This window comes from Oncorhynchus mykiss, chromosome 11 (genome assembly GCF_013265735.2).
Source record: "Oncorhynchus mykiss isolate Arlee chromosome 11, USDA_OmykA_1.1, whole genome shotgun sequence".
Lineage (NCBI taxonomy): Eukaryota > Metazoa > Chordata > Actinopteri > Salmoniformes > Salmonidae > Oncorhynchus > Oncorhynchus mykiss.
The window spans coordinates 54,109,379-54,132,428 of record NC_048575.1 but is presented as its reverse complement, the minus strand read 5'-3'; the positions used below and the strand labels follow the sequence as shown (position 1 = coordinate 54,132,428).

Below are 23,050 nucleotides of genomic sequence, written 5' to 3'. Positions count from 1 at the left end.
TTTATTTTTTTGTATTTCAATCCAATTATATTTTAAAAATATTTCAGTTGAGTGGATGATAGAAAATTGCTATTATTGTTTTTTCTTTGAAGTAAATTTAGCCCACTTTTGCTAAAATAGAAAATATAGTCTACTGATGGTGCCTTGAATACCGGTTTCTTTCATTTAATGTTCATGTTATGGGGATATTTATATAAAGGAAATTTGTCTTTTGTGTCTGTTGAAAATTAAAGATTACTGACAGAGCCATAAGAAAATATTGCTTTATTTATCTGATCATATTGTAATATATTTGTTAGGTTTTCAGTAGGTTCAATTAGGTTCACTAGACTATATGCGTCATTTAAAAAATTTTCAATGAACATTCGAACAGTCCGGCCCTCGTCTTGTAGCTGATTTTTTTATTTGGCCCTCCGTCCATTTGACTTTGACACCCCTGTTTTAGACTGAAAAACCCTATACAGATTAACTATGCAATGCATGCTTCCAGCAGGATGCACATCCAAATGGTTTGCATGCTCTGCGGAAGGAGCCCAGTGGTGAGTATACTGGTAGTCACTAGCTAGGCCATAGACTGCTGGTTATGTATATTTGTATGGTTATGTATATTTGATAATCATTATCACTGCTAGCTAGATAACGTTAGCCTACATCAATACAACTCGGATTTGCCACCATTTTTTTAAAGCTAGCTAACATTAGCATTGCTAGCTATTTTTGACGAACTTTGCTAGTAACAGTAATGGCAACATTATCATCACTCTAAAGGAAATTTGATGACATAATATGACAACGTTGTTTGCTACTAATTATGTGCCCAATTTTGCGTATTTCCATGCCACTGTAAATTAATGTAATTTAGATGAAACAGTCACACTAGCCTCCAAGGTGCAACCCATGACTAGGACACAATTAAATATTGGATGGACCTATGGTAGTACTAGCTAACAACTCATGTCTGACTACAGCAGTGTACTAACTAGCAGCAACCAACTCAAACCAACCCTGGGCCATGACAAAACATGTCACAGTAGGTTGCATGGTGTCACCGTCCTGAATCGAATCCAATCTGGAGCCAATCTGTCAACATCTGTAAAGCATAGAATTAGCTTCCAAACAATATTGTTGTTTCTCGAGCTATGTTTATAATTGAGGGATGATGACAATGATGATGATGATGATTGACGCTGTTTTTCTGTTAGACAAAGTGCACAGTTGGGTGTCAGACTGATCCCCTGGTCATGAATGGATGCCGGGACCTACCAGAAGGAGAAAATGTGGGTATCATAACATGTCCAGCAATGTGATTACATTATTATTATTTTTTTACTTATTTAACTAGGCAAGTATGTAAGAACAAATTCTTATTTACAAAGACGGCCTACCCCGGGCCGAACACTAACCAGGACAGCGCTGGGCCAATTGTGAGCCGCCCTATGGGACTCCCAATCATGGCCGGTTGTGATACAGACTGGAATCGAACCAGAGTCTGTAGTGACGCCTCTAGCACTGAGATGCAGTACATTAGACTGCAGCGCCACTCTGGAACCCAAATGGTTTAGTGACCTAACAAAATATTTGAATTCACTGTTTACTTGCAATTTTCACAGCTTGTCAGGCAAAACTTCAGAGTAAAAGTGTCATGCGACACAAGTACCCTTGTGACACCTCCATTGTTTCATTTTTAAATTTTAGTCATTTAGCAGGCTCTCTTATCCAAAGTGATTTATAGCTAGTGCATTCATCTTAAGACAACTAGGTGGAACAACCACATATCACATGCATAGTAAGTACACTTTTCCCCAATTAAAGTACTTCTCAGCAAAGTCAGAGCTAGAAAGGGGGCAGTCAAGTGCAAGTGTTGCTTCAGGAATTATATTTTAATAATTTATTTTGGGGGGAGGGTTGAGATGAGGCGGGGTATTATTTAAGATACTCTTTGAAGAGGTAGGTTTTCAGGTGATTTTGGAAGATGGGCAGGGACTCTGCTGTCCTAGCTTCAGCGGGAACCTGGTTCCACCATTGGATTGCCAAGACAGAGAAGAGCTTGGGCTGAGCAGGAGCTGCCCTCCTGTAGGGGTGGAGGGCCAAGAGACCAGAGGTGGCAGAGCAGAGTGATTGGTTTTGGGTGTAAGGTTTGAGCATAGCCTGAAGGTAGGGAAGGGCAGTTCCTCTTGCTGCTAGTCAACAACGAGTTGCAGTAGTCCAGACAGGAGATGACAAGTGCCTGGATTAAGACCTGCTCCGCTTCCTGTGTGATGTAGGGTCGTACTCTATGGACGTAGTAGAGCATGAACCTGCAGGAGCGAGTCACTGCTTTGATGTTTGCAGAGATAGACAGGGTGTTGTCCAGGGTCAAGCCAAGGTTATTTGCACTCTGGAAGGGCGACACTGTGGAGTTGTCAACCGTGATGGAGAGGACTTTTAGCAGGCAGGCTTTCCCTGAGAGGAAGAGCAGCTCCGTCTTGTTGAGGTAAAGCTTGAGGTGGTGGGGGCGACATTCAAGCTGAGATATCTGCCAGGCACGCAGTGATGCATGTTGCCATGGGTTTCAGAAGAGGGGAAGGATAAAAGTAGTTGAGTGTCATCCGCAGGAGAGACCATGTGAGTAAATGATGGAAACGAGTTACTTGGTGTATAGAGCGAAGAGAAGAGGGCCTAGAACCAAGTCCTGGGGGACACCAGTAGTGAGAGTCTGTGGTGCGGACACAGATCCTCTCCATGTCACCTGGTCAGAGCTGCCTGCCAGGTAGGATGCAATCCAAAAAGTGTGCGGAGCCTGAGAAGCCCAGCCATGAGTGGGGGGAGAGGAGGATCTGATGGTTTGTGGTGTCGAAGGCAGCGGATAGGTCTAGGAGGATGAGGAGAGAGTCAGCTTTGCAGTGCAGAGAGCCTTCGTGATGCAGAGAAGAGCAATCTCTGTTGAGTGACCCACCTTGACTGGTTAGGGTCAAGAAGATCGTTCTGATAGAGGTAACGAAAAAGTTGATCAGAGACAGCATTCTCAAGTGTTTTGGGGAAAAAGAGAAAGTCGTTTTTGACATCAGTCTCCCTCAACTCCTATCAGAAGGACACGACATGAGGCCTCTGATAGTGACCCGAGTTACTGCCCTGATAACACAGACGGCTTCATCATCAACAACAGATAATGTTTATGTGAAAAGTTGCATTGAAAAATCCCTGGCTTGATAAACTAGTAGGCTAATTCCCCAGCCAAGCATATACAACGGATATAGAGTTGTTTTGGTTGTGAAGTGCATTAGCAAAAAGCTTTGTCCTTTAGAACAAAATGCAATTTGCCACCACCTCATAAGATTGTCTTCTGCAGTTGTTTGAGAGATGTTCAGTTTGCTGCCAAACATGCAGCACAGAGAAGACCAGCAAGGGGGCCCTCATCACCATCATGAAGACATGTCCTCACTGTAAGCATTCCTATGAATGGAACAGTCAGACACATTTTGGCAAGTATGTGGCCAGCAACCTTCACCTGTCAGCGGAAACAGCTTCTACAGGCTCATCATTTGTACAAATACAGAAGTTAAGCCACTTAACTGTGAAACATTGTGAAACATAATTTATGTAAACTGACATTATTTGTTGCTTATTTACTACTTCTTAGATGCATATAATGTTTAGGGCATTACGTAGTCTGGTGGAACCAGCCTGATCGCTGTGTTGACCATTCTATTTCACTTCACATTTTATGATATCTGAAGTGAAATAGAAAGGTGATCACATCGATAAGGTTGGTTTCACCAGGCTAATCATAACCAATATTGATAATGTAATCCGTGCTCTGTGTGTGTGCGACTGACCAGTATCTTTGATAAGGGGCTAGGAGCTGATCTACGCTGCTATGCCCATCAATGGGGCGCTAGCAAAGACCTTACCTCCAGTCTCACCACTTGCCTGCTCACGAACGGTCGTCGATGGGGAGGCAATCACTGTCACTGTTCTATATGTGTTCACAGATTCATGAGGACATAGACAAACACTATCCAGGTTAGACTTCCACACGCCATTCCCCCAGGGGGCAGCAGCAACCTTTGAGCCTGGTTGGTAAGCATATCAGGTTCTTTGTAGCTCAGTTGGTAGAGCAGGGTGCTTGTAATGCCAGGGTAGCGGGTTCTATTCCCAGGACCACCCATATGTAAAATGTATGCAATCATGACTAAGTTGCTTAAAAGCGTCTGCTAAATGGCATATACACTGAGTGTACAAAACAATAACACCTTCCTAATATTGACTTGCACCCCCCTTTTTTCCCTCAGAACAGCCTCAATTCATTGGGGCATGGCCTCTACAAGGTGTCTCAAGCATTCCATAGAGATGCTGGCCCATGTTGACTCCAATGCTTTCCATAGTTGTGTCAAGTTGGCTGGATGTCCTTTGAGTGGCGGACCATTCTTGATACACACTGGAAACTGTTGAGTGTGAAAAATCCAGCAGCGTTGCAGTTCTTGACACAAACCAGTGCCTGCTACCATACCCCATTCAAAGGCACTTAAATATTTTGTCTTGCCCATTCACCCTCTGAATGGCACACATACACAATCCATGTCTCAATTGTCTCAAGGATTAAAAATCATTCTTTAACCATTTTCCTTCCCTTCATCCACACTGATTAACATGGATTTAACAAGTGACATCAATAAGGGATCATAGCTTTTACCTGGATTCACCTGGTCAGTCTTTGTCATGGAAAGAGCAGGTATTCATAATGTTTTGTACACTCAGTATATATTATATTTAATTGGGGTGATTGTTATTTTTTATTTTATTTTTTATTATATGTGTACTTGTTTGACATTTTACTGCATTGTTAGGAGCTAGTAAAAAGCATTTTGCTGCTCCCACTATAACATGTGTCACGCCTACTCCAGCGCTCGACGTCGCCGATCTACTAACCCCCGGTGCTGGCAACCATCCTTACACACACCTGCTCCCCATTATTACGCACACCTGGACTTCATCATCACCTTGATTACACTCCCTTTATTTGGCCCTCAGTAGCCTCAGTCATCAGGCAGTGTTGGTTTGCTTTCATGTTCAGTACGCATCTCCTGTTTAGTTCATTTGCCTTTCATCATTGTTATTAAACTCTCCTTCTGCACCTGCTTCCTGACTCCCTGTGTATTCGTGACAATCTGCTAAACTGTGCATGCGACCAATAAACTTTGATTTGATTTCATCAACAATATCACCAATCCCTGACTCTGTAGGAAATCTGTGACATGGCTGGTTTGAGAGGTGTTCATGTAGGCCTATTTAGTCACAAAGCCAGTAGGTTAAGTGCAGTCTGAGAGTAGAGGGAGGCCAGAGAGCAATACATGGTAATACCCTCTCTGAAACACATTTAAGGTGCAATCTGGTGATACACCCACAATCTCATGGAGGGAATGCTGTGAGCTATAGTAACACAAAAGAGTGTAGAATGCTCTTTGCACCTTGCGATTTTGTTTTGTTATCAGAAGGCCCTCTTGAAAATAGCCCCAGAAGGCTTGGGAGGCGCAGGGATTAGATCACGGAGGTGTTTGTATCAGTGTTATCAGACAGACTCCAAAGTCACTCTGTCTCACTATTATCAGGCTTCAAAGTCATTCTATTTTCAGAACTCATCTGTCTCCAAGGCAATGTGTGAGAAATTAACTTTGCAGTAGAACTATACTATCTAGCCTACTTAAATACTTTTCCCATGGATTTCACCTCAGAAGCAATATCTGTGTGTCAAATATCTATTAAATTGAGGATTTAATCAGAGGGCTATATAAAGTGAAATACTCCCTCTGTAGAAAAGCCTTAATACCCAGCTGCAGAGTTGGAGCATCAGTCAGACATGAGTCAACAACTCAGGAAGCTCCTGGTCACCAGCCCAGCCAGCTCACACCCTAGTCACTGCTCTCAGCCCCCAGAGCAGCAGATCTACACTCCAGGTTCAGACCAGTCATAGTGACCCTGTAGACTGAAGTCAGCCTTTAGCTGGCCCCTGGAGCACCTGGCATTAACACAAGAACATCTGCCAAATGTAGTAGACAGCAGATGTTGCAGGTGACTCAGTCAATCTCACCCACATGGGCAGCTACAGTTCTATTTGAGGACTAGGGGTAATGCATAGGTTAGAAGAATCTGAGTTTTGGGAGAAGAGGGGAGAAAAAAAGGGTAGAGCAGGAGGAGATTTGGAGGGTCATTTAAAATGATGTACTTACCACTGTTGCACCTCTTTCTCTGTAACTGTAAGAAAAAAAGAAACTGTTTTTAGCAAGAGACAAACTAATGTACTATGTATCAGACCATGAAGGTGACTTGGAAAATCCATTGGCAGGTGAAAATCACTGATTCCCATGACTGTACAGGTTGGACTGACAGTATATCTGGCTTAATAGTGCTGTCCATTTAAATTATGATTGCACTGGGGTTTTTCCATTTGCAACCACCCTGAGGAATAATGTGTAATTCCGTACATATTGTTAACAAACCGAATGATTCATCACACCTGAAGCTATGGAATTCACTAATCTGCTGTATTGCTCCCAAGGACCACATCATTATTATTATTTCAAAGGTCAATTTAGCACATTGTGTGAGAGAGAGAGGTCACCCAGCAGGATGGTGAGTGGCTTGGGTAACGAGACATGTTATCATGCCCACACAAGCAGCATTATTATCTGCCAGTATCTAATCAACCACTCCCTCATGGTTCTCCTTTCACAATCTGAACCCTGGGGCATACTCTCTAAAACAAGGGCTGAAAACCTGGTGGTCCTGTGACGGCGTTCTGAAGGTACACTGCTCATAGCAGTGGTTCTTCGGACAGACAGGTAGCTTTCTCTATACAGGATGCTACTTAAGGCACTACACACAATACAACAAACTAAATGTTCATGGGCTATATTTTGCTGTTCCCTCTGCCACAGGTCATAATGTTGTTGTCACCATAATCGTGGTTGGATAAAAAAAAACAACTCATATATAGAATCCTGCAAGACGTTATCCAGTCTGTGGAGGGAATAATTCAAAGGTTTGAATAGTCACAACTATCATATTACCTGAACCTTACACAGTGAATGTGCAAAGGTCATGTCCAGGCATACCTGTAACCTTCAAGTACAAGCTCATGCCAGTGAGTGAATGAGTTCCCAGTGGATAGGGAGAGGGATGATATAATTGAGAGTAGGTGTCCGCCTTTCCTCCTACACGCTCAAACAAATATCCTTTGGGAAAAGATTGCCTCATTTTAAAGACCAAAAAAAAAAAGAAACCGGTCTCTTAATTTTCCTGTTTCATTCAACAGTAACCTAGACAGTGCCATTTCACCACTAAGTAGTTAATTCAACATTTTAATGAAGCTTGTCATGTAGAGCAAGGATAGGCTATTTATTAACATTGCCTGATGCAGTGTTGTTTTCTTGGGTGTTTTGCTTAATAAATACAGGTAACTGCCAAAATAAAGGAAACACCAACATAAAGTGTCTTAATAGGGCGTTGCTTCAATACACCTTGGCAAATATTCTACCAGTGTCTGTAACTCTATTGGAGGGATGTGACACCATTCTTCCACGAAAAATTCCATAATTTGATGTTTTGTTGATGATGGTGGTGGAAAACGCTGTCTCAGGCACCGCTCTAGAATCTCCCATAAGTGTTCAATTGGGTCGAGATCTGGTGACAATTTCATTGTAGAAAAACCTAACTTGTTTGAATAAAACAAAAAATATGTTGCTTTAGTTTTTCCATAAATCATAAAAATGGAATACTAGTTTACGTTTACATTAAACTATAATATTTATAAAAACACTGTCTGTGGACGTGTCTCAACACTTTCAAGTTCCCGTAAAAACTCCAACCAGTTTTTAAATAAAATGTTATGGGTGAATAACACAAGTTAAGCACAAGTTAATTTATTCACTTATATATGCCTTCAGAATTAGGTTCTTATTCTCAAACAACCCCTTGGCCTTCTCATTGTCAAAATGGCAAAAAATCTCAAATTGAGAGAGAAGTCAGAGAACCATTAACTTACCAACATGGTGGAATGAATGGGCTTTAGTGATGTGGTGCTGACTCATAATAATCATAATAATCTTCATAATCATAATCTGTCTTTATTATTTGCAGATTGGGTTTAGGAGGTAACATTATCGAACCAGTTTCATGGTATCCAACTGTGTTGTTGCTACAACTCCCGCACGGACTCGGGAGAGGCGAAGGTCATGCGTCCTCCAAAACACAACCCAACCAAGCCAAGCCGCACTGCTTCTTAACACAGCGCGCATCCAACCCTGCAGCCAGCCGCACCAATGTGTCGGAGGAAACACCTAGTGACCTGGTCAGCGTGCACTGCACCCAGCCCGCCACAGGAGTCGCTAGTGCACAATGAGACAAGGATATCCCTGCTGGCCAAACCCTCCCTAACCCGGACGACGCTAGGCCAATTGTGCGCTGCCCCATGAGCCTCCCAGTTGCAGCTGGCTGCGACAGAGGCTGTGCTTGAACCCAGAGTCTCTGGTGGCACAGCCATAGCCTTAGACCACTGCTCCACCGGGAGGCCCTAATTGATACATTTTCAAGTACATAACTATAGAGAACATACAAAAATTATATGGTAATATTTTTTTTTTTACACATTCCCAGGAATGTCATAAATGATGGATAATTAGCTTCCGTACAGAAAAGACATGTACAGACACAGCAGGGGTTCAAACTGTAGAACCCAGTTCTTACATTTGAACATAAAAATAGATTTTATCAAACAAAACTATGCTACATTTGATCTTTCTGCCCATATAAGACATGTCTATGTCCTGGGAAATGTTCTTGTTCCTTACAATGTCATGCTAATCACATTAGCGCACGTTAGCTCAGCCGTCCCGCAAGGGGGACACCAATCCCGTGGAGGTTTTAACAGACTAGTTACAATATTTTTATTAGCCTAGAATCATCGTCCAGTATTGTAGCTGACTGGTGCAGTTAGTATAAGAACAGTAAAGAGACATGATGCAACCAATTTCCACTGAGGGTATAGCCTACGCCCTACGCCCACATGTACAGTGAGGGAAAAAAGTATTTGATCCCTGCTGATTTTGTACGTTTGCCCACTGACAAAGAAATTATCAGTCTATCATTTTAATTGTAGGTTTATTTGAACAGTGAGAGACAGAATAACAACAACAAAAATCCAGAAAAACGCATGTCAAAAATGTTATAAATTGATTTGCATTTTAATGAGGAAAATAAGTATTTGACCCCCTCTCAATCAGAAAGATTTCTGGCTCCCAGGTGTCTTTTATACAGGTAACAAGCTGAAATTAGGAGCACACTCTTAAAGGGAGTGCTCCTAATCTCAGTTTGTTACCTGTATAAAAGACACCTGTCCACAGAAGCAATCAATCAATCAGATTCCAAACTCTCCACCATGGCCAAGACCAAAGAGCTCTCCAAGGATGTCAGGGACAAGATTGTAGACCTACACAAGGCTGGAATGGGCTACAAGACCATCTCCAAGCAGCTTGGTCGCTGCGATTATTCGCAAATGGAAGAAACACAAAAGAACTGTCACTCTCCCTCGTCCAGGGGCTCCATGCAAGATCTCACCTCATGGAGTTGCAATGATCATGAGAACGGTGAGGAATCAGCCCAGAACAATGATTTCAAGGCAGCTGGGACCATAGTCACCAAGAAAACAATTGGTAACACACTACGCCGTGAAGGACTGAAATCCTGCAGCGCCCGCAAGGTACCCCTGCTCAAGAAAGCACATATACAGTGGGGCAAAAAAGTATTTAGTCAGCCACCAATTGTGCAAGTTCTCCCACTTAAAACGATGAGAGAGGCCTGTAATTTTCATCATAGGTCCACTTCAACTATGACAGAAAAAAACTCCAGAAAATCACATTGTAGGATTTTTTATGAATTTATTTGCAAATTATTGTGGAAAATAAGTATTTGGTCAATAACAAAAGTTTATCTCAATACTTTGTTATATACTCTTTGTTGGCAATGACAGAGGTCAAACGTTTTCTGTAAGTCTTCACAAGGTTTTCACACACTGTTGCTGGTATTTTGGCCCATTCCTCCATGCAGATCTCCTCTAGAGCAGTGATGTTTTGGGGCTGCTGCTGGGCAACACAGACTTTCAACTCCCTCCAAAGATTTTCTATGGGGTTGAGATCTGGAGACTGGCTAGGCCACTCCGGGACCTTGAAATGCTTCTTACAAAGCCACTCCTTCGTTGCCCGGGTGGTGTGTTTGGGATCATTGTCATGCTGAAAGACCCAGCCACGTTTCATATTCAATGCCCTTGCTGATGGAAGGAGGTTTTCACTCAAAATCTCACGATACATGGCCCCATTCATTCTTTCCTTTACACGGATCAGTTGTCCTGGTCCCTTTGCAGAAAAACAGCCCCAAAGCATGATGTTACCACCCCCATGCTTCACAGTAGGTATGGTGTTCTTTGGATGCAACTCAGCATTCTTTGTCCTCCAAACATGACGAGTTGAGTTTTTACCAAAAAGTTATATTTTGGTTTCATCTGACCATATGACATTCTCCCAAACTTCTTCTGGATCATCCAAATGCTCTCTAGCAAACTTCAGACGGGCCTGGACATGTACTGGCTTAAGCAGGGGGACACGTCTGGCACTGCAGGATTTGAGTCCCTGGCGGCGTAGTGTGTTACTGATGGTAGGCTTTGTTACTTTGGTCCCAGCTCTCTGCAGGTCATTCAATAGGTCCCCCCCCGTGTGGTTCTGGGATTTTTGCTCACCGTTCTTGTGATCATTTTGACCCCACGGGGTGAGATCTTGCGTGGAGCCCCAGATCAAGGGAGATTATCAGTGGTCTTGTATGTCTTCCATTTCCTAATAATTGCTCCCACAGTTGATTTCTTCAAACCAAGCTGCTTACCTATTGCAGATTCAGTCTTCCCAGCCTGGTGCAGGTCTACAATTTTGTTTCTGGTGTCCATTGACAGCTCTTTGGTCTTGGCCATAGTGGAGTTTGGAGTGTGACTGTTTGAGGTTGTCGACAGGTGTCTTTTATACTGATAACAAGTTCAAACAGGTGCCATTAATACAGGTAACGAGTGGAAGACAGAGGAGCCTCTTAAAGAAGAAGTTACAGGTCTGTGAGAGCCAGAAATCCTGCTTGTTTGTAGGTGACCAAATACTTATTTTCCACCATAATTTGCAAATAATTTCATTAAAAATCCTACAATGTGATTTTCTGGAATTGTTTTTCTCATTTTGTCTGTCATAGTTGAAGTGTACCAATGATGAAAATTACAGGTCTCTCTCATCTTTTTAAGTGGGAGAACGTGCACAATTGGTGGCTGACTAAATACTTTTTTGCCCCACTGTACATGCCCGTCTGAAGTTTGCCAATGAACATCTGAATGATTCAAAGGACAACTGGGTGAAAGTGTTGTGGTCAGATGAGACCAAAATGGAGCTCTTTGGCATCAAATCAACTCGCCGTGTTTGGAGGAGGAGGAATGCTGCCTATGACCCCAAGAACACCATCCCCACCGTCAAACATTCAGGTGGAAACATTATGCTTTGGGGGTGTTTTTCTGCTAAGGGGACAGGACAACTTCACCGCATCAAAGGGACGATGGACGGGGCCATGTACCATCAAATCTTGGGTGAGAACCTCCTTCCCTCATCCAGGGCATTGAAAATGGGTCGTGGATGGGTACTCCAGCATGACAATGACCCAAAACACACGGCCAAGGCAACAAATGAGTGGCTCAAGAAGAAGCACATTAAGTTCCTGGAGTGGCCTAGCCTGTCTCCAGACCTTAATCACATAGAACATCTGTGGAGGGAGCTAATGGTTCGAGTTGCCAAACGTCAGCCTCGAAACCTTACTGACTTGGAGAAGATCTGCAAAGATGAGTGGGACAAAATCCCTCCTGAGATGTGTGCAAACCTGGTGGCCAACTACAAGAAACGTCTGACATCTGTGATTGCCAACAAGGGTTTTGCCACCAAATACTAAGTCATGTTTTGCAGAGGGGTCAAATACTTATTTCCCTCATTAAAAGGCAAATCAATTTATAACATTTTTGACATGACTTTTTCTGGATTTTGTTGTTGTTATTCTGTCTCTCACTGTTCAAATAAACCTACCATTAAAATTATAGACGGATCATTTCGTTGTCAGTGGGCAAACATACAAAATCAGCAGGGGATCAAATACTTTTTTCCCTCACTGTACATCCCTGCTTTGCTCAGCGCTTCACAGAGAATTATCATGTGACACATTCATAAATTACAGAGTCAATCTCACGAATGTCGGGCAAGCCATTAAATTGGCCTCAAAAGTCAATGCCGTCCAAAAATCTAGGCAATTCACCATGGCTGAGATTTAATCAAGTTTGATTATGTAACTCAGTCAAAGGCAATGGGCAGTAATACAATCAGCCTATGAGGAGGGAGGAGAGCAGTGAGGTCAGGGCTAGCAGCTTACTTGCCCTGCAGGCCTACTCACATCCAGCTTGCACTCTGTCAGTATCAACTGCTGAGCTGAGTCTGACGGCTAACAAAAACACCTATTACATCCTCAGGTTGACTGGGATTCCTCTTTCCATATCATATCAGACCAGTCATTTGGAAAACCATTTAGACTTGTTTAGGTTTAGGTACAGTAGGCTAAACTGTGGCCCCCTACATTAAAATATGGGTATGTTTTAAGCCATAACATGCAATATTAAATGCTTGTTAAATTGGCAAATTGAAATAGCTAATAGAAAAAGTAGGAAAGCAGAGGAAGTATCTCTGCTTTCTGCCCGCACAACCAAACGTGTAAGACTGGTATAATTATAGATAGGCTTTTCCTTTGAAGTGTCAAAAGAGAATGTCTCAAACTTGACATTGGATCAAAGTGAGGTTGGCAATAGGAGTAAAAACGTTGCTTATGAGATTTACTTGACTGGCTGTCAAATTACCTTAGATGCACCAAAAAAACACAATCTCCAGAACTGCATCCTAAAATTGTTAACGCACAGACGGTGCTCCTCCTTTAATTTGGGTGTGTGCCATGGACAGGACAGTAGGGTAAGCCAGCTTCTTTTAATCTTTTATTATGGCACTGAAAACAGCCCTACAACTTCCTGGGCTCAAAATTGATCACTGAAAACAACTTCCAATGAGAAAGGAAGAAAGGATATGATTTACAAGTCAGAGGAATAATATTTAAGCCTCTCAACAGGAGAGGGAGAAGAAGAATCAGAAAGAAAAGGAGATGGAATGAGGGGAGAAATGAAAAGGGGTCTAAATTAGATGAGAGCGGGGTAAGGGAGTGGACATGCTGGGAGAAAAGGCTGGGTGCCCCTCTGTGCAAAGCTAAGGAGATGAGATCCTAATTATACTGTTCCATTCCCTGCTCAAATAGGGCAATTAGGGGATGTGGAGGGAGAGAGAGAGAGAGAAAAAACAGAAAAGAGAGAGCTGGATAAAGGAGAGCAGCAAACAGCCCATCCCAGCACGAAGCCCAATCTTCCTCAGCACTTCAATCTCCTGCCACAGCAGCCTTCCCTGGTTGTGGTGTGGTGAAGCCCACCGCGTGAACAGAACTGTCATTAGGCAGCCATTGGCTGTCAACTCCCACCCAACACCTGGCATGCAATGCTACAAGCTAACCACCCCCCCACTAGACTCAATACTGTGTGCACAAATGTAATGTTTCAACTCTTGTCTTCTAAATACTGAAGGAACAAAAAGCAATATTTATTTGCAAAATGGACTGCTTCATTTAAATGGCTACAGTTGAAGTCGGAAGTATACATACACTTATGTTTGAGTCATTAAAACTCATTTTTAAACCACTCCACAAATGTATTGTTAACAAACTATAGTTTTGGCAAGTCGGTTAGGACATCTACTTTGTGAATGACACAAGTAATTTTTCCAACAATTGTTTACAGACAAGATTATTTCACTTGTAATTCACTGTATCACAATTCCAGTGGGTCAGAAGTTTACATACACTAAGTTGACTGTGCCTTTAAACAGCTTGGAAAATTCCAGAAAACGATGTCATGGCTTTAGAAGCTTCTGATAGGCTAATTGACATCATTTGAGTCAATTGTAGGTGTACCTGTGGATGTATTTCAAGGCCTACCTTCAGACTCAGTGCCTCTTTGTTTGACATCATGGAAAAATCCAAATAAATCAGCCAAGACCTCAGAAAATAAATTGTAGACCTCCACAACTCTGGTTCATTCTTGGGAGTAATTTCCAAACGCCTGAAGGTACCACGTTCACCTGTACAAATAATAGTACGCAAGTATAAACACCATGGGATCACGCAGCCGTCATACCGCTCACGAAGGAGACGCATTCTGTCTCCTAGAGATGAACGTCCTTTGGTGCGAAAAGTTCAAATCAATCCCAGAACAACAGCAAAGGACCTTGTGAAGATGCTGGAGGAAACAGGTACAAAAGTATCTATATCCACAGTAAAACGAGTCCTATATCAACATAACCTGAAAGGCCGCTCAGCAAGGAAGAAGCCACTGCTCCAAAACCACCATAAAAAAGCCAGACTACAGTTTGCAACTGCACATGGGGACAAAGATTGTACTTTTTGGAGAAATGTCCTCTGGTCTGATGAAACAAAAATAGAACTGTTTGGCCATTATGACCATTGTTATGTTTGGAGGAAAAAGGGGGAAGTTTGCGAGCCAAAGAACCCCATCCCAACCGTGAAGCACGGGGTGGCAGCATCATGTTGTGGGGGTGCTTTGCTGCACGAGGGACTGGTACACTTCACAAAATAGATGGCATCATGAGGTAGGAAAATTATGTGGATATATTGAAGCAACATCTCAATACATCAGTCAGGAAGTTGAAGCTTGGTCGTAAATGGGTCTTCCAAATAGACAATGACCCCAAGCATACTTCCAAAGTTGTGGCAAAATGGCTTAAGGACAACAAAGTCAAGGTATTGGGATGGCCATCACAAAGTCCTGACCTCAACCCTATAGAACATTTGTATGTAAACTTCTGACCCACTGGGAATGTGATGAAATAAATAAAAGCTGAAATAAATAATTCTCTCTACTATTATTCTGACATTTCACATTCTTAAAATAAAGTGGTGATCCTAACTGACCTAAGACAGGACATTTTTACTAGGATTAAATGTCAGGAACTGTGAAAAACTGAGTTTAAATGTATTTGGCTAAGGTGTATGTAAACTTCTGACTTCAACTGTATGTGGATATGTTCATTCTGTGATTAGAGATGCTAATTAACATAATTGTGATTATCTTGTTATTGATGCAAATGCCTCCAGTCCACTTTGCCTGACTTAGGCTAGGTGACCTATTGCACACAATGAAAATAGTGTTATTTTGCCTGCTACTTGAAGACCTTTGCCTAAATGTGCATACACTAATGGCACTGTATGAAGGCTCCATCAAGCCCATATTTGCTAACTTTTGGCAAACCACCACCAGCTTGATTGCTGATCCAAAGTCTTAACTCCATCTGCATATTCATATATCTCTCCTTCCCAGTGGACTGTTTCCAAAGACCTGAACTAATCACAATTTGTGACACCATAGAAATATTTATGCAAGCCAAAAATATGAAGCCTAGGCTATATCCACAGAGGAGATGACAGTTAAAGGCCCATGGCAGTAAAATTTGTTTTCCTATGTTTTTTATCATATTGTAACAGCTGATGAAACAAATACTGTAAAAGTGTGAAAAATGTGATCAGTGTTATTTCCTGATAGTTGCTTGTTAAAAATACAATCTACACAGGACCTTCTAATCAGCAGGTTTGCATGGGCTGGAGTTTCCATGGTGACATCACCATGCGGTTCTAAACCTCTCTGCCAATAACAGCTAGTTTTCAGTTTTCCCTCCCCACGTAGACCACTCCCAGACAGTCATTCTTGCTTGAAAAATAGTTTTTTAAAAAGCTGTTTTTGCCCATGTTAATATACATCTATTACAGTAAGGTACTTAATTGTTACCCAGACATGATTTAATATTGATATAAAACGGCTGCATTGGGCCTTTAATTTGTGCTGTTGTTTCTGAGGATTAAGAGAAACAGAAGCCTAGATGTCTTATCCAGGCTACATGGAAACCAGGTCATGTGAGGTACACATTTAGTATTTTATTCAATATTGTTCATCATAAAATGCACTAGAAAATTCACCAGCACTAAATCAGACTTGGTTCAGTGCTCTTACAGTGCTGTTTTAATGCTGTTACATAGTTATGAAATAGGCATGTATTATGTATAGGTTATTTATTCATCCATTTTACAATGATTTTGTTCACCCAACATAAAATATTTGCATTTTATACAATCCACATCCTATCTCAGTCCAGTTGAAAAAAGATAGAACATTAAAAAAAGGACACTCACAGTAGGTCTTCCTGGTGAGTTCCTCCACCACCTCCTGCTTGAGCTTGCTGTTTGATTTTCCCATGGTGGGTACCTTTGTCCTCACTGCCTTGGGTTACTCCTCCACGCCTCCTCCAGCTCCACCTTGACACACACTGAACACCCCTCTCAGTCTACTCCTCAGTCCTCGCTGGTCAAACAGATGCAAATATGGGCCAGTTAAAGAAAGCAATGCAATTATACCACTGAAATAAGAGAACAGTAAACTCTGGCAGAGAATTTAACTCCACCCACCAGGCTTCTGTTCAGTGCAGTCCACTCTGGATGTGGCCAAGATGTGCCCAGACTTCAGCACTCCAGGGCAATCACTCCAACCCCAGGGGCTCAGCACTGAATAATGGGAGACTGTTGATTCAGAGTCTGAGTGCTCGCCTCCCCTTTCTTTAGGATGCTCAGTGGGCGAGAGTGACGTTGTGATGTGTTGCTACCTTTGTCCTTGGTTACAGGAGTCACTCAGTCTCTGGGTTGTGTGTACACACTCCCTCACACTCAGCTCAATGTTCCTTTCACCCCTCCTTTTCCTCCTTTATCTTCCTCCCACCCTCTTTTCCCACCACTGTCTCTGTGGCTGCGGGTAACTTATAAGAGAATCCTCCCTCTTGACAGCTGAGATAAGGGGGTGGGTAAAAAAAAATACAATGAACAGGGCTCAGCCTTAGATGCACTCTCTTTTCAATTACACCCCAGGCTTGAACTCAGATCCCAGCAGGACTTCCTTCAAACACAGCAGCAGAAAATACAAAGTCAAAAGGTCTTTGCGACTTAAACTGTCATTTTAAATGCAAAATACAGAAAATTAGAGAGAAAATAAAAACGTCCCAGTGAGTTTACTGGCTGAGAGATTTACAGAGTGACAGTTCTCTTTTCTCTTCCATTCTGACTCACAATTCTCCTTCCTTCAGGTGAATAATGGAATTTCTCTGTGTCACAGGCCTGAGATGGCATTCATAGATGCTACCTCAGTAGCTGGCTGAGTCTCAGTACATCACAGGACAATACGGCACCTTTCCTCACTAAGCATTAGGGTCTATGTCTGTGTTTGTTCTGTTCTTGGCCTGAACTGTCTTCTCTATGCATGTGACTGTGGTGACGGTAATCATCATCTTGTGTTTGCTCAGCTCCATGGTCCCGAGTAACCTAGACACTGTAAAAAAAAACACAAAAAAAAAAAACCAGCAGTTGCAAGGTCAGGGCAGTGCCAGGAGGGCAAGATTGCAGTGAACATCCCTGGAATCTCACCCACTCCACACCAATGACAGTGTCAAATGCTGAGCAGTTCTCAATGCCGAGTTCTCCTCAAGCATTCACAGACAATACTGAAACAGCAACTTGCTTGACTTCATTGGGTTGAGAGAGAAATGCCCTGCTCCTGTGTATGCAGTCCTCACAATGCTCTTGCAGTGCAGATGAAAGGTTTGGTAATGGAATGACGGAACAAACAGCACAAATCTTCATTCTGTTACCAAACTTTGCATCTGCACTGTTCAAGTAAATCTGCTTTGGTAAAATGTTCAGTGCTATTAATAAAAGTAGTCCATTGTGCATAGAGTTGTATGGTTTCTTTAACTTTGCAATCATCGTTTTTTTGTTTGACATAGCCTACATTGTAAAGTGAAAAATCTAAGTCTCAGCATTACCTTGGAATTGCCCTATGTCATTCAATCTAGCATATCAATTATCCAAAAACATTAAGACATTCTGCCAGGCTCAAAGTAAATAACATATCTAAATTACATATAATAATTTTACACCTCATTGCATTTTGGTTTGAGTTCACTACAATATTTATACTATACCCAGGCTGTGTGATGTTTCTTTGAACAAAATAACAACTCAATAACGAAACAGTCAAAAAGTAGGCTACCAGTTTGCGAAAGTAGGATACCAGTACCAAAGACGGATTCAGCGCTATTGCTTAGCAACACAAACAGAAATGGATATGGCGACGGTGAAGGCTGAGCTCTTCGGTTTGTTACCTGTCATTCGTTTACTTATAAAGCTACTTTCACTATCTATGACAAATAATACCCTTGTAACAGAAAGACATAATGACAGATTTATTTTGAAACACTCACCTTCATCTTCAGACAGGCATCCGGAATTAACCGTAAATCGACGAATTATCTGCTTTTCCCGCGAGGTTTCTGTATTCTACAAGAGCGCGCTTCTCCTGTCGGTCTCTTCCACTGGCGTCACCTAGATTCAGGAGCGCCTGACATCGCAGTCCTGAACCTCAGGACAACATGTGCTATTAACCGTTTATTTCCTGTGCAATTTTCGATAGTCTGTCTCGAACTGTAAATCAGAGGTATTGTAAAAGTATTCAAAATGAACAGCAATTAAGTGTAAGAGAATAGATACTTAATTTTCCATTTGGTTAGAAACAGACATTCGTTCTCTTCCTTAATTAACCAGCAGACACACACCAATGTGGAACAGGGTCAGCAGCGGTGCAGTGCAGTTGGAGCAAATTTGGGGTTAAGTGCCTTGGTCAAAGGCACAACGGCAGTGGAGCTGGGATTCCTTTTAAATCACATCACCTTGAGAGAGCCATATCTAGTGGTGTGCTGTGGTGTTCTGGATGAGGGACTTTGTCATTACAGTTAGTGACGTCATGTCCATAGGGGGCACAAGGGCAGGTGCCCCCTCAGGTTTGTTATTTCTTCATTTTTATCCTACGTTTTATCATAATTATTTACAAAAAGATCTGTCAATGGTATTTTGCAGAGGAGGCACACTGACTGGACCAGGCAAAGAGTACCTAGAAAAATATTGTCACCCTTGCAAATTTTGCCCAATTTCTTCCAGAAAACTGTTGAAAACTGTTGTGTTGAAATTTTGGTGTCCACATATATATGTCTTTGGTTTCATTTGAACAAAACAAAAGAATCTGAATAATTTACTAAATGTTAGCTTATTCCACAAATAAATCATAAAATGGCACCTTCTAGAAGTAGTTAGAAGTAATTTGATTTCATGCAGGTGATTCTCCTTTACTTTGGAATTGAACTCACATGTCGTGAGTTGCAGGTGCCTGCAATATGAAAATCACTCATTCAACCAGTTTGACTAGAGAAAAGGACTTATTCTCCTGTTTTGTGTCACGTTGTATACTGCAATGAGCATGGAGAAAAGAAAGAGAACCAGAAAATGATCTGTGGAGGTCAGACACAAGATTGTAGCCAAGCATCAAAAATCTCAAGTCTACAAGTCCATCTCCAGAGACCTTGATGTTCCTGTTTCCACTGTACGTAATGTTATCAAGAAGTTAAAGGCCCATGCCACTGTAGCCATGCAGAGAGAACTTGATGGAAGATTGAAGCAAAGGATTGTTTGAATGGTGGAGAAAGCTCCTCGATCAACTGCCACACAGATTCAAGCTGACCTTCAGACACAAGGTACGACATTTTCAACTCGCACCTTCTGTCGCCAACTCAGGAGGACCCCACTGCTGAGAGAAAGACATAACAAAGCTTGACTGCAATTTGCCAAAACACACCTGAACATGCCAAAATCCTTATCCTGTGGACAAATGAGACCAAATTTGAGCTTTTTGGTAAAGCACACCATCTCTATGTTTACAGAAAACAAAATTAAGCCTTCAAAGAAAATACACCTTCCCTACAGTCAAACATGGAGGAGGTTCATGTTTTGGGTTGCTTTGCTGCCTCTGGCACTGGGTGCTTTGAACGTGTGCATGGCATCATGAAATCAGGAGAATACCAAGGCATTTTGGAGCGCAATGTCGGACCCAATGTCAGAAAGCTTGGTCTCTGTCGAAGGTCATGGGTCTTCCAGCAGGACAATGACCCCAAACACACTTCAAAGAGCACCCAGGAATGGTTCAAGACAAAACACTGGACTGTTCTGTCGCCAGCAATGAGTCCAGATCAAGCTCCCATTGAAAACTTGTGGAGAGATCTGAAAACAGCAGTTGGGAGAAAGCACCGTTCAAATCTGGGAGAAAAGAGGGCATGTGAAGAGGGCACGACAAAGCCTATTCCCCTTCAGGAAACTAAAAAGATTTGCCATGGATCCTGAGATCCTCAAAAGGTTCTACAGCTGCAACATTGAGAGCATCCTGACTAGTTGTATCACTGCCTGGTACGGCAATTGCTCGGCCTCTGACCGCAAGGCACTACAGAGGGTAGTGCGTACAGCCCAGTACATCACTGGCTAAGCTGCCTGCCATCTAGGACCTCTACACCAGAGGAAGGCCTTAAAAATGGTCAATGACCCTAGCCTCCCCAGTCATAGACTGTTCTCTCTACTACCGCATGGCAAGCGGTACCAGAGTGCCAAGTCTAGGACAAAAAGGCTTCTCAACAGTTTTTACCCCCAAGCCATGAGACTCCTGAACAGGTAATCAAATGGCTACCCGGACTATTTGCATTGTGTGCACGCCCCCAACCCCTCTTTTACGCTGCTGCTACTCTCTGTTTATCATATAGGCATAGCCACTTTAACTATACATTAATGTATATACTACCTCAATTGGGCCGACCAACCAGTTCTCCCGCACATTGGCTAATCGGGCTATCTGCATTGTGTCCCACCACCCGCCAACCCCTCTTTTACGCTACTGCTACTCTCTGTTCATCATATATGTATAGTCCCTTTAACCATATCTACATACTACCTCAATCAGCCTAACTAACCGGTGTCTGTATGTAGCCTCGCTACTTTTATAGCCTCGCTACTGTATATAGCCTGTCAATTTACTGTTGTTTTATTTCTTTACTTACCTATTGTTCACCTAATACCTTTTTTGCACTATTGGTTAGAGCCTGTAAGTACGTGACAAATAATCTTTGATTTGATTTGAGAACTGGAGCAATTTGCACAAGAGGAGCAGGCCAAACTGCCAGTAAAGAGGTGCAGGAAACTCATCGATGGCTATAGGAAGCACTTGATTGCAGTTATTTTGACCAAAGGCTGTGCTACCAAATATTAAGTCTAGGGTCTCAATAATTTTGTCAATGCTATTTCTGTTTATTTTCTGATTTAAATGGATATTGTCACGTCTACTCCAGCGCTCGACGTCGCCGGTCTACTAACCTACGATCCTGGCAATCCATCATTATGCACACCTGGCAACCATCATTACGCACACCTGCGCCTCATCATCAGGCACACCTGGACTTCATCACTTCCCTGATTACTCCCCCTTTATCTAGCACTCCGTTGTTATCACCCATCAGGCAGTATTGTTTATGTGTTTATGTTCAGACTACTCTTGTTCGTGTATTAACTCTGTTCGTTCTTTTTAAACTCACTGACTGCACCTGCTTCCTGACTCCCTGCATCTTCGTTACAGATATATTAACAGTGAAATAAAGCATTTTGGAGACCAAATACTTTCGTAAATGTCAAGTTTTTGGGGGGTGAAATGCAAGGGTGCTAATACTTTTGGCCACGTCTGTATATATACAGTGGGGAGAACAAGTATTTGATAATGCCGATTTTGCAGGTTTTCCTACTTACAAAGCATGTAGAGGTCTGTAATTTTATCATAGGTACACTTCAACTGTGAAAGACAGAATCTAAAACAAAAATCCAGAAAATCGCATTGTATGATTTTTAAGTAATTCATTTGCATTTTATTGCATGACTTAAGTATTTGATACATCAGAAAAGCAGAACTTAATATTTGGTACAGAAACCTTTGTTTGCAATTACAGAGATCATACGTTTCCTGTAGTTCTTGACCAGGTTTGCACACACTGCAGCAGGGATTTTGGCCCACTCCTTCGTACAGACCTTCTCCAGATCCTTCAGGTTTCGGGGCTGTCGCTGGGCAATACGGACTTTCAGCTCCCTCCAAATATTTTCTATTCGGTTCAGGTCTGGAGACTGGCTAGGCCACTCCAGGACCTTGAGATGCTTCTTACGGAGCCACTCCTTAGTTGCCCTGGCTGTGTGTTGTTTCAGGTCGTTGTCATGCTGGGAAGACCCAGCCACGACCCATCTTCAATGCTCTTACTGAGGGAAGGAGGTTGTTGGCCAAGATCTCGCAATACATGGCCCCATCCATCCTCCCCTCAATACGGTGCAGTCGTCCTGTCCCCTTTGCAGAAAAGCATCCCCAAAGAAGGATGTTTCCACCTCCATGTTTCACGGTTGGGATGGTGTTCTTGGGGTTGTACTCATCCTTCTTCTTCCTCCAAACACGTTGAGTGGAGTTTAGACCAAAAAGCTCAATTTTTGTCTCATCAGACCACATGACCTTCTCCCATTCCTCCTCAGGATCATCCAGATGGTCATTGGCAAACTTCAGACGGGCCTGGACATGCGCTGGCTTGAGCAGGGGGACCTTGCGTGCGCTGCAGGATTTTAATCCATGACGGCGTAGTGTTTTACTAATGGTTTTCTTTGAGACTGTGGTCCCAGCTCTCTTCAGGTCATTGACCAGGTCCTGCCGTGTAGTTCAGGGCTGATCCCTCACCTTCCTCATGATCATTGATGCCCCACGAGGTGAGATCTTGCATGGAGCCCCAGACCGAGGGTGATTGACCGTCATCTTGAACTTCTTCCATTTTCGAATAGTTGCGCCAACAGTTGTTGCCTTCTCACCAAGCTGCTTGCCTATTGTCCTGTAACCCATCCCAGCCTTGTGCAGGTCTAC

The 23,050-nt window shown here is 42.5% G+C and overlaps 1 protein-coding gene and 1 long non-coding RNA gene across 2 annotated transcripts in view; one reads left to right on the top strand and one right to left on the bottom strand.

Moving 5' to 3' along the window:
• Positions 1–18,638, bottom strand: part of LOC110535962 (neuronal calcium sensor 1) — a 32,914-nt gene extending 14,276 nt beyond the window's left edge. Inside the window, exons 1-4 of the mRNA XM_036935793.1 lie at positions 18,501–18,638; positions 16,660–17,569; positions 16,387–16,555; positions 6,207–6,231 (exon numbers count right to left, since the gene is read on the bottom strand). Coding sequence (XP_036791688.1) covers positions 6,207–6,231; positions 16,387–16,450 — 89 coding nt within the window. The 5' untranslated portion in view covers positions 16,451–16,555; positions 16,660–17,569; positions 18,501–18,638. The remainder of the gene's footprint in view (positions 1–6,206; positions 6,232–16,386; positions 16,556–16,659; positions 17,570–18,500) is intronic.
• On the top strand, positions 426–4,172 carry LOC118937369. Its single transcript, XR_005034677.1, has 3 exons — positions 426–539; positions 1,203–1,277; positions 3,329–4,172. It is a non-coding gene; the product is annotated as an uncharacterized LOC118937369 (long non-coding RNA).
• Positions 18,639–23,050: the final 4,412 nt, after the last annotated feature.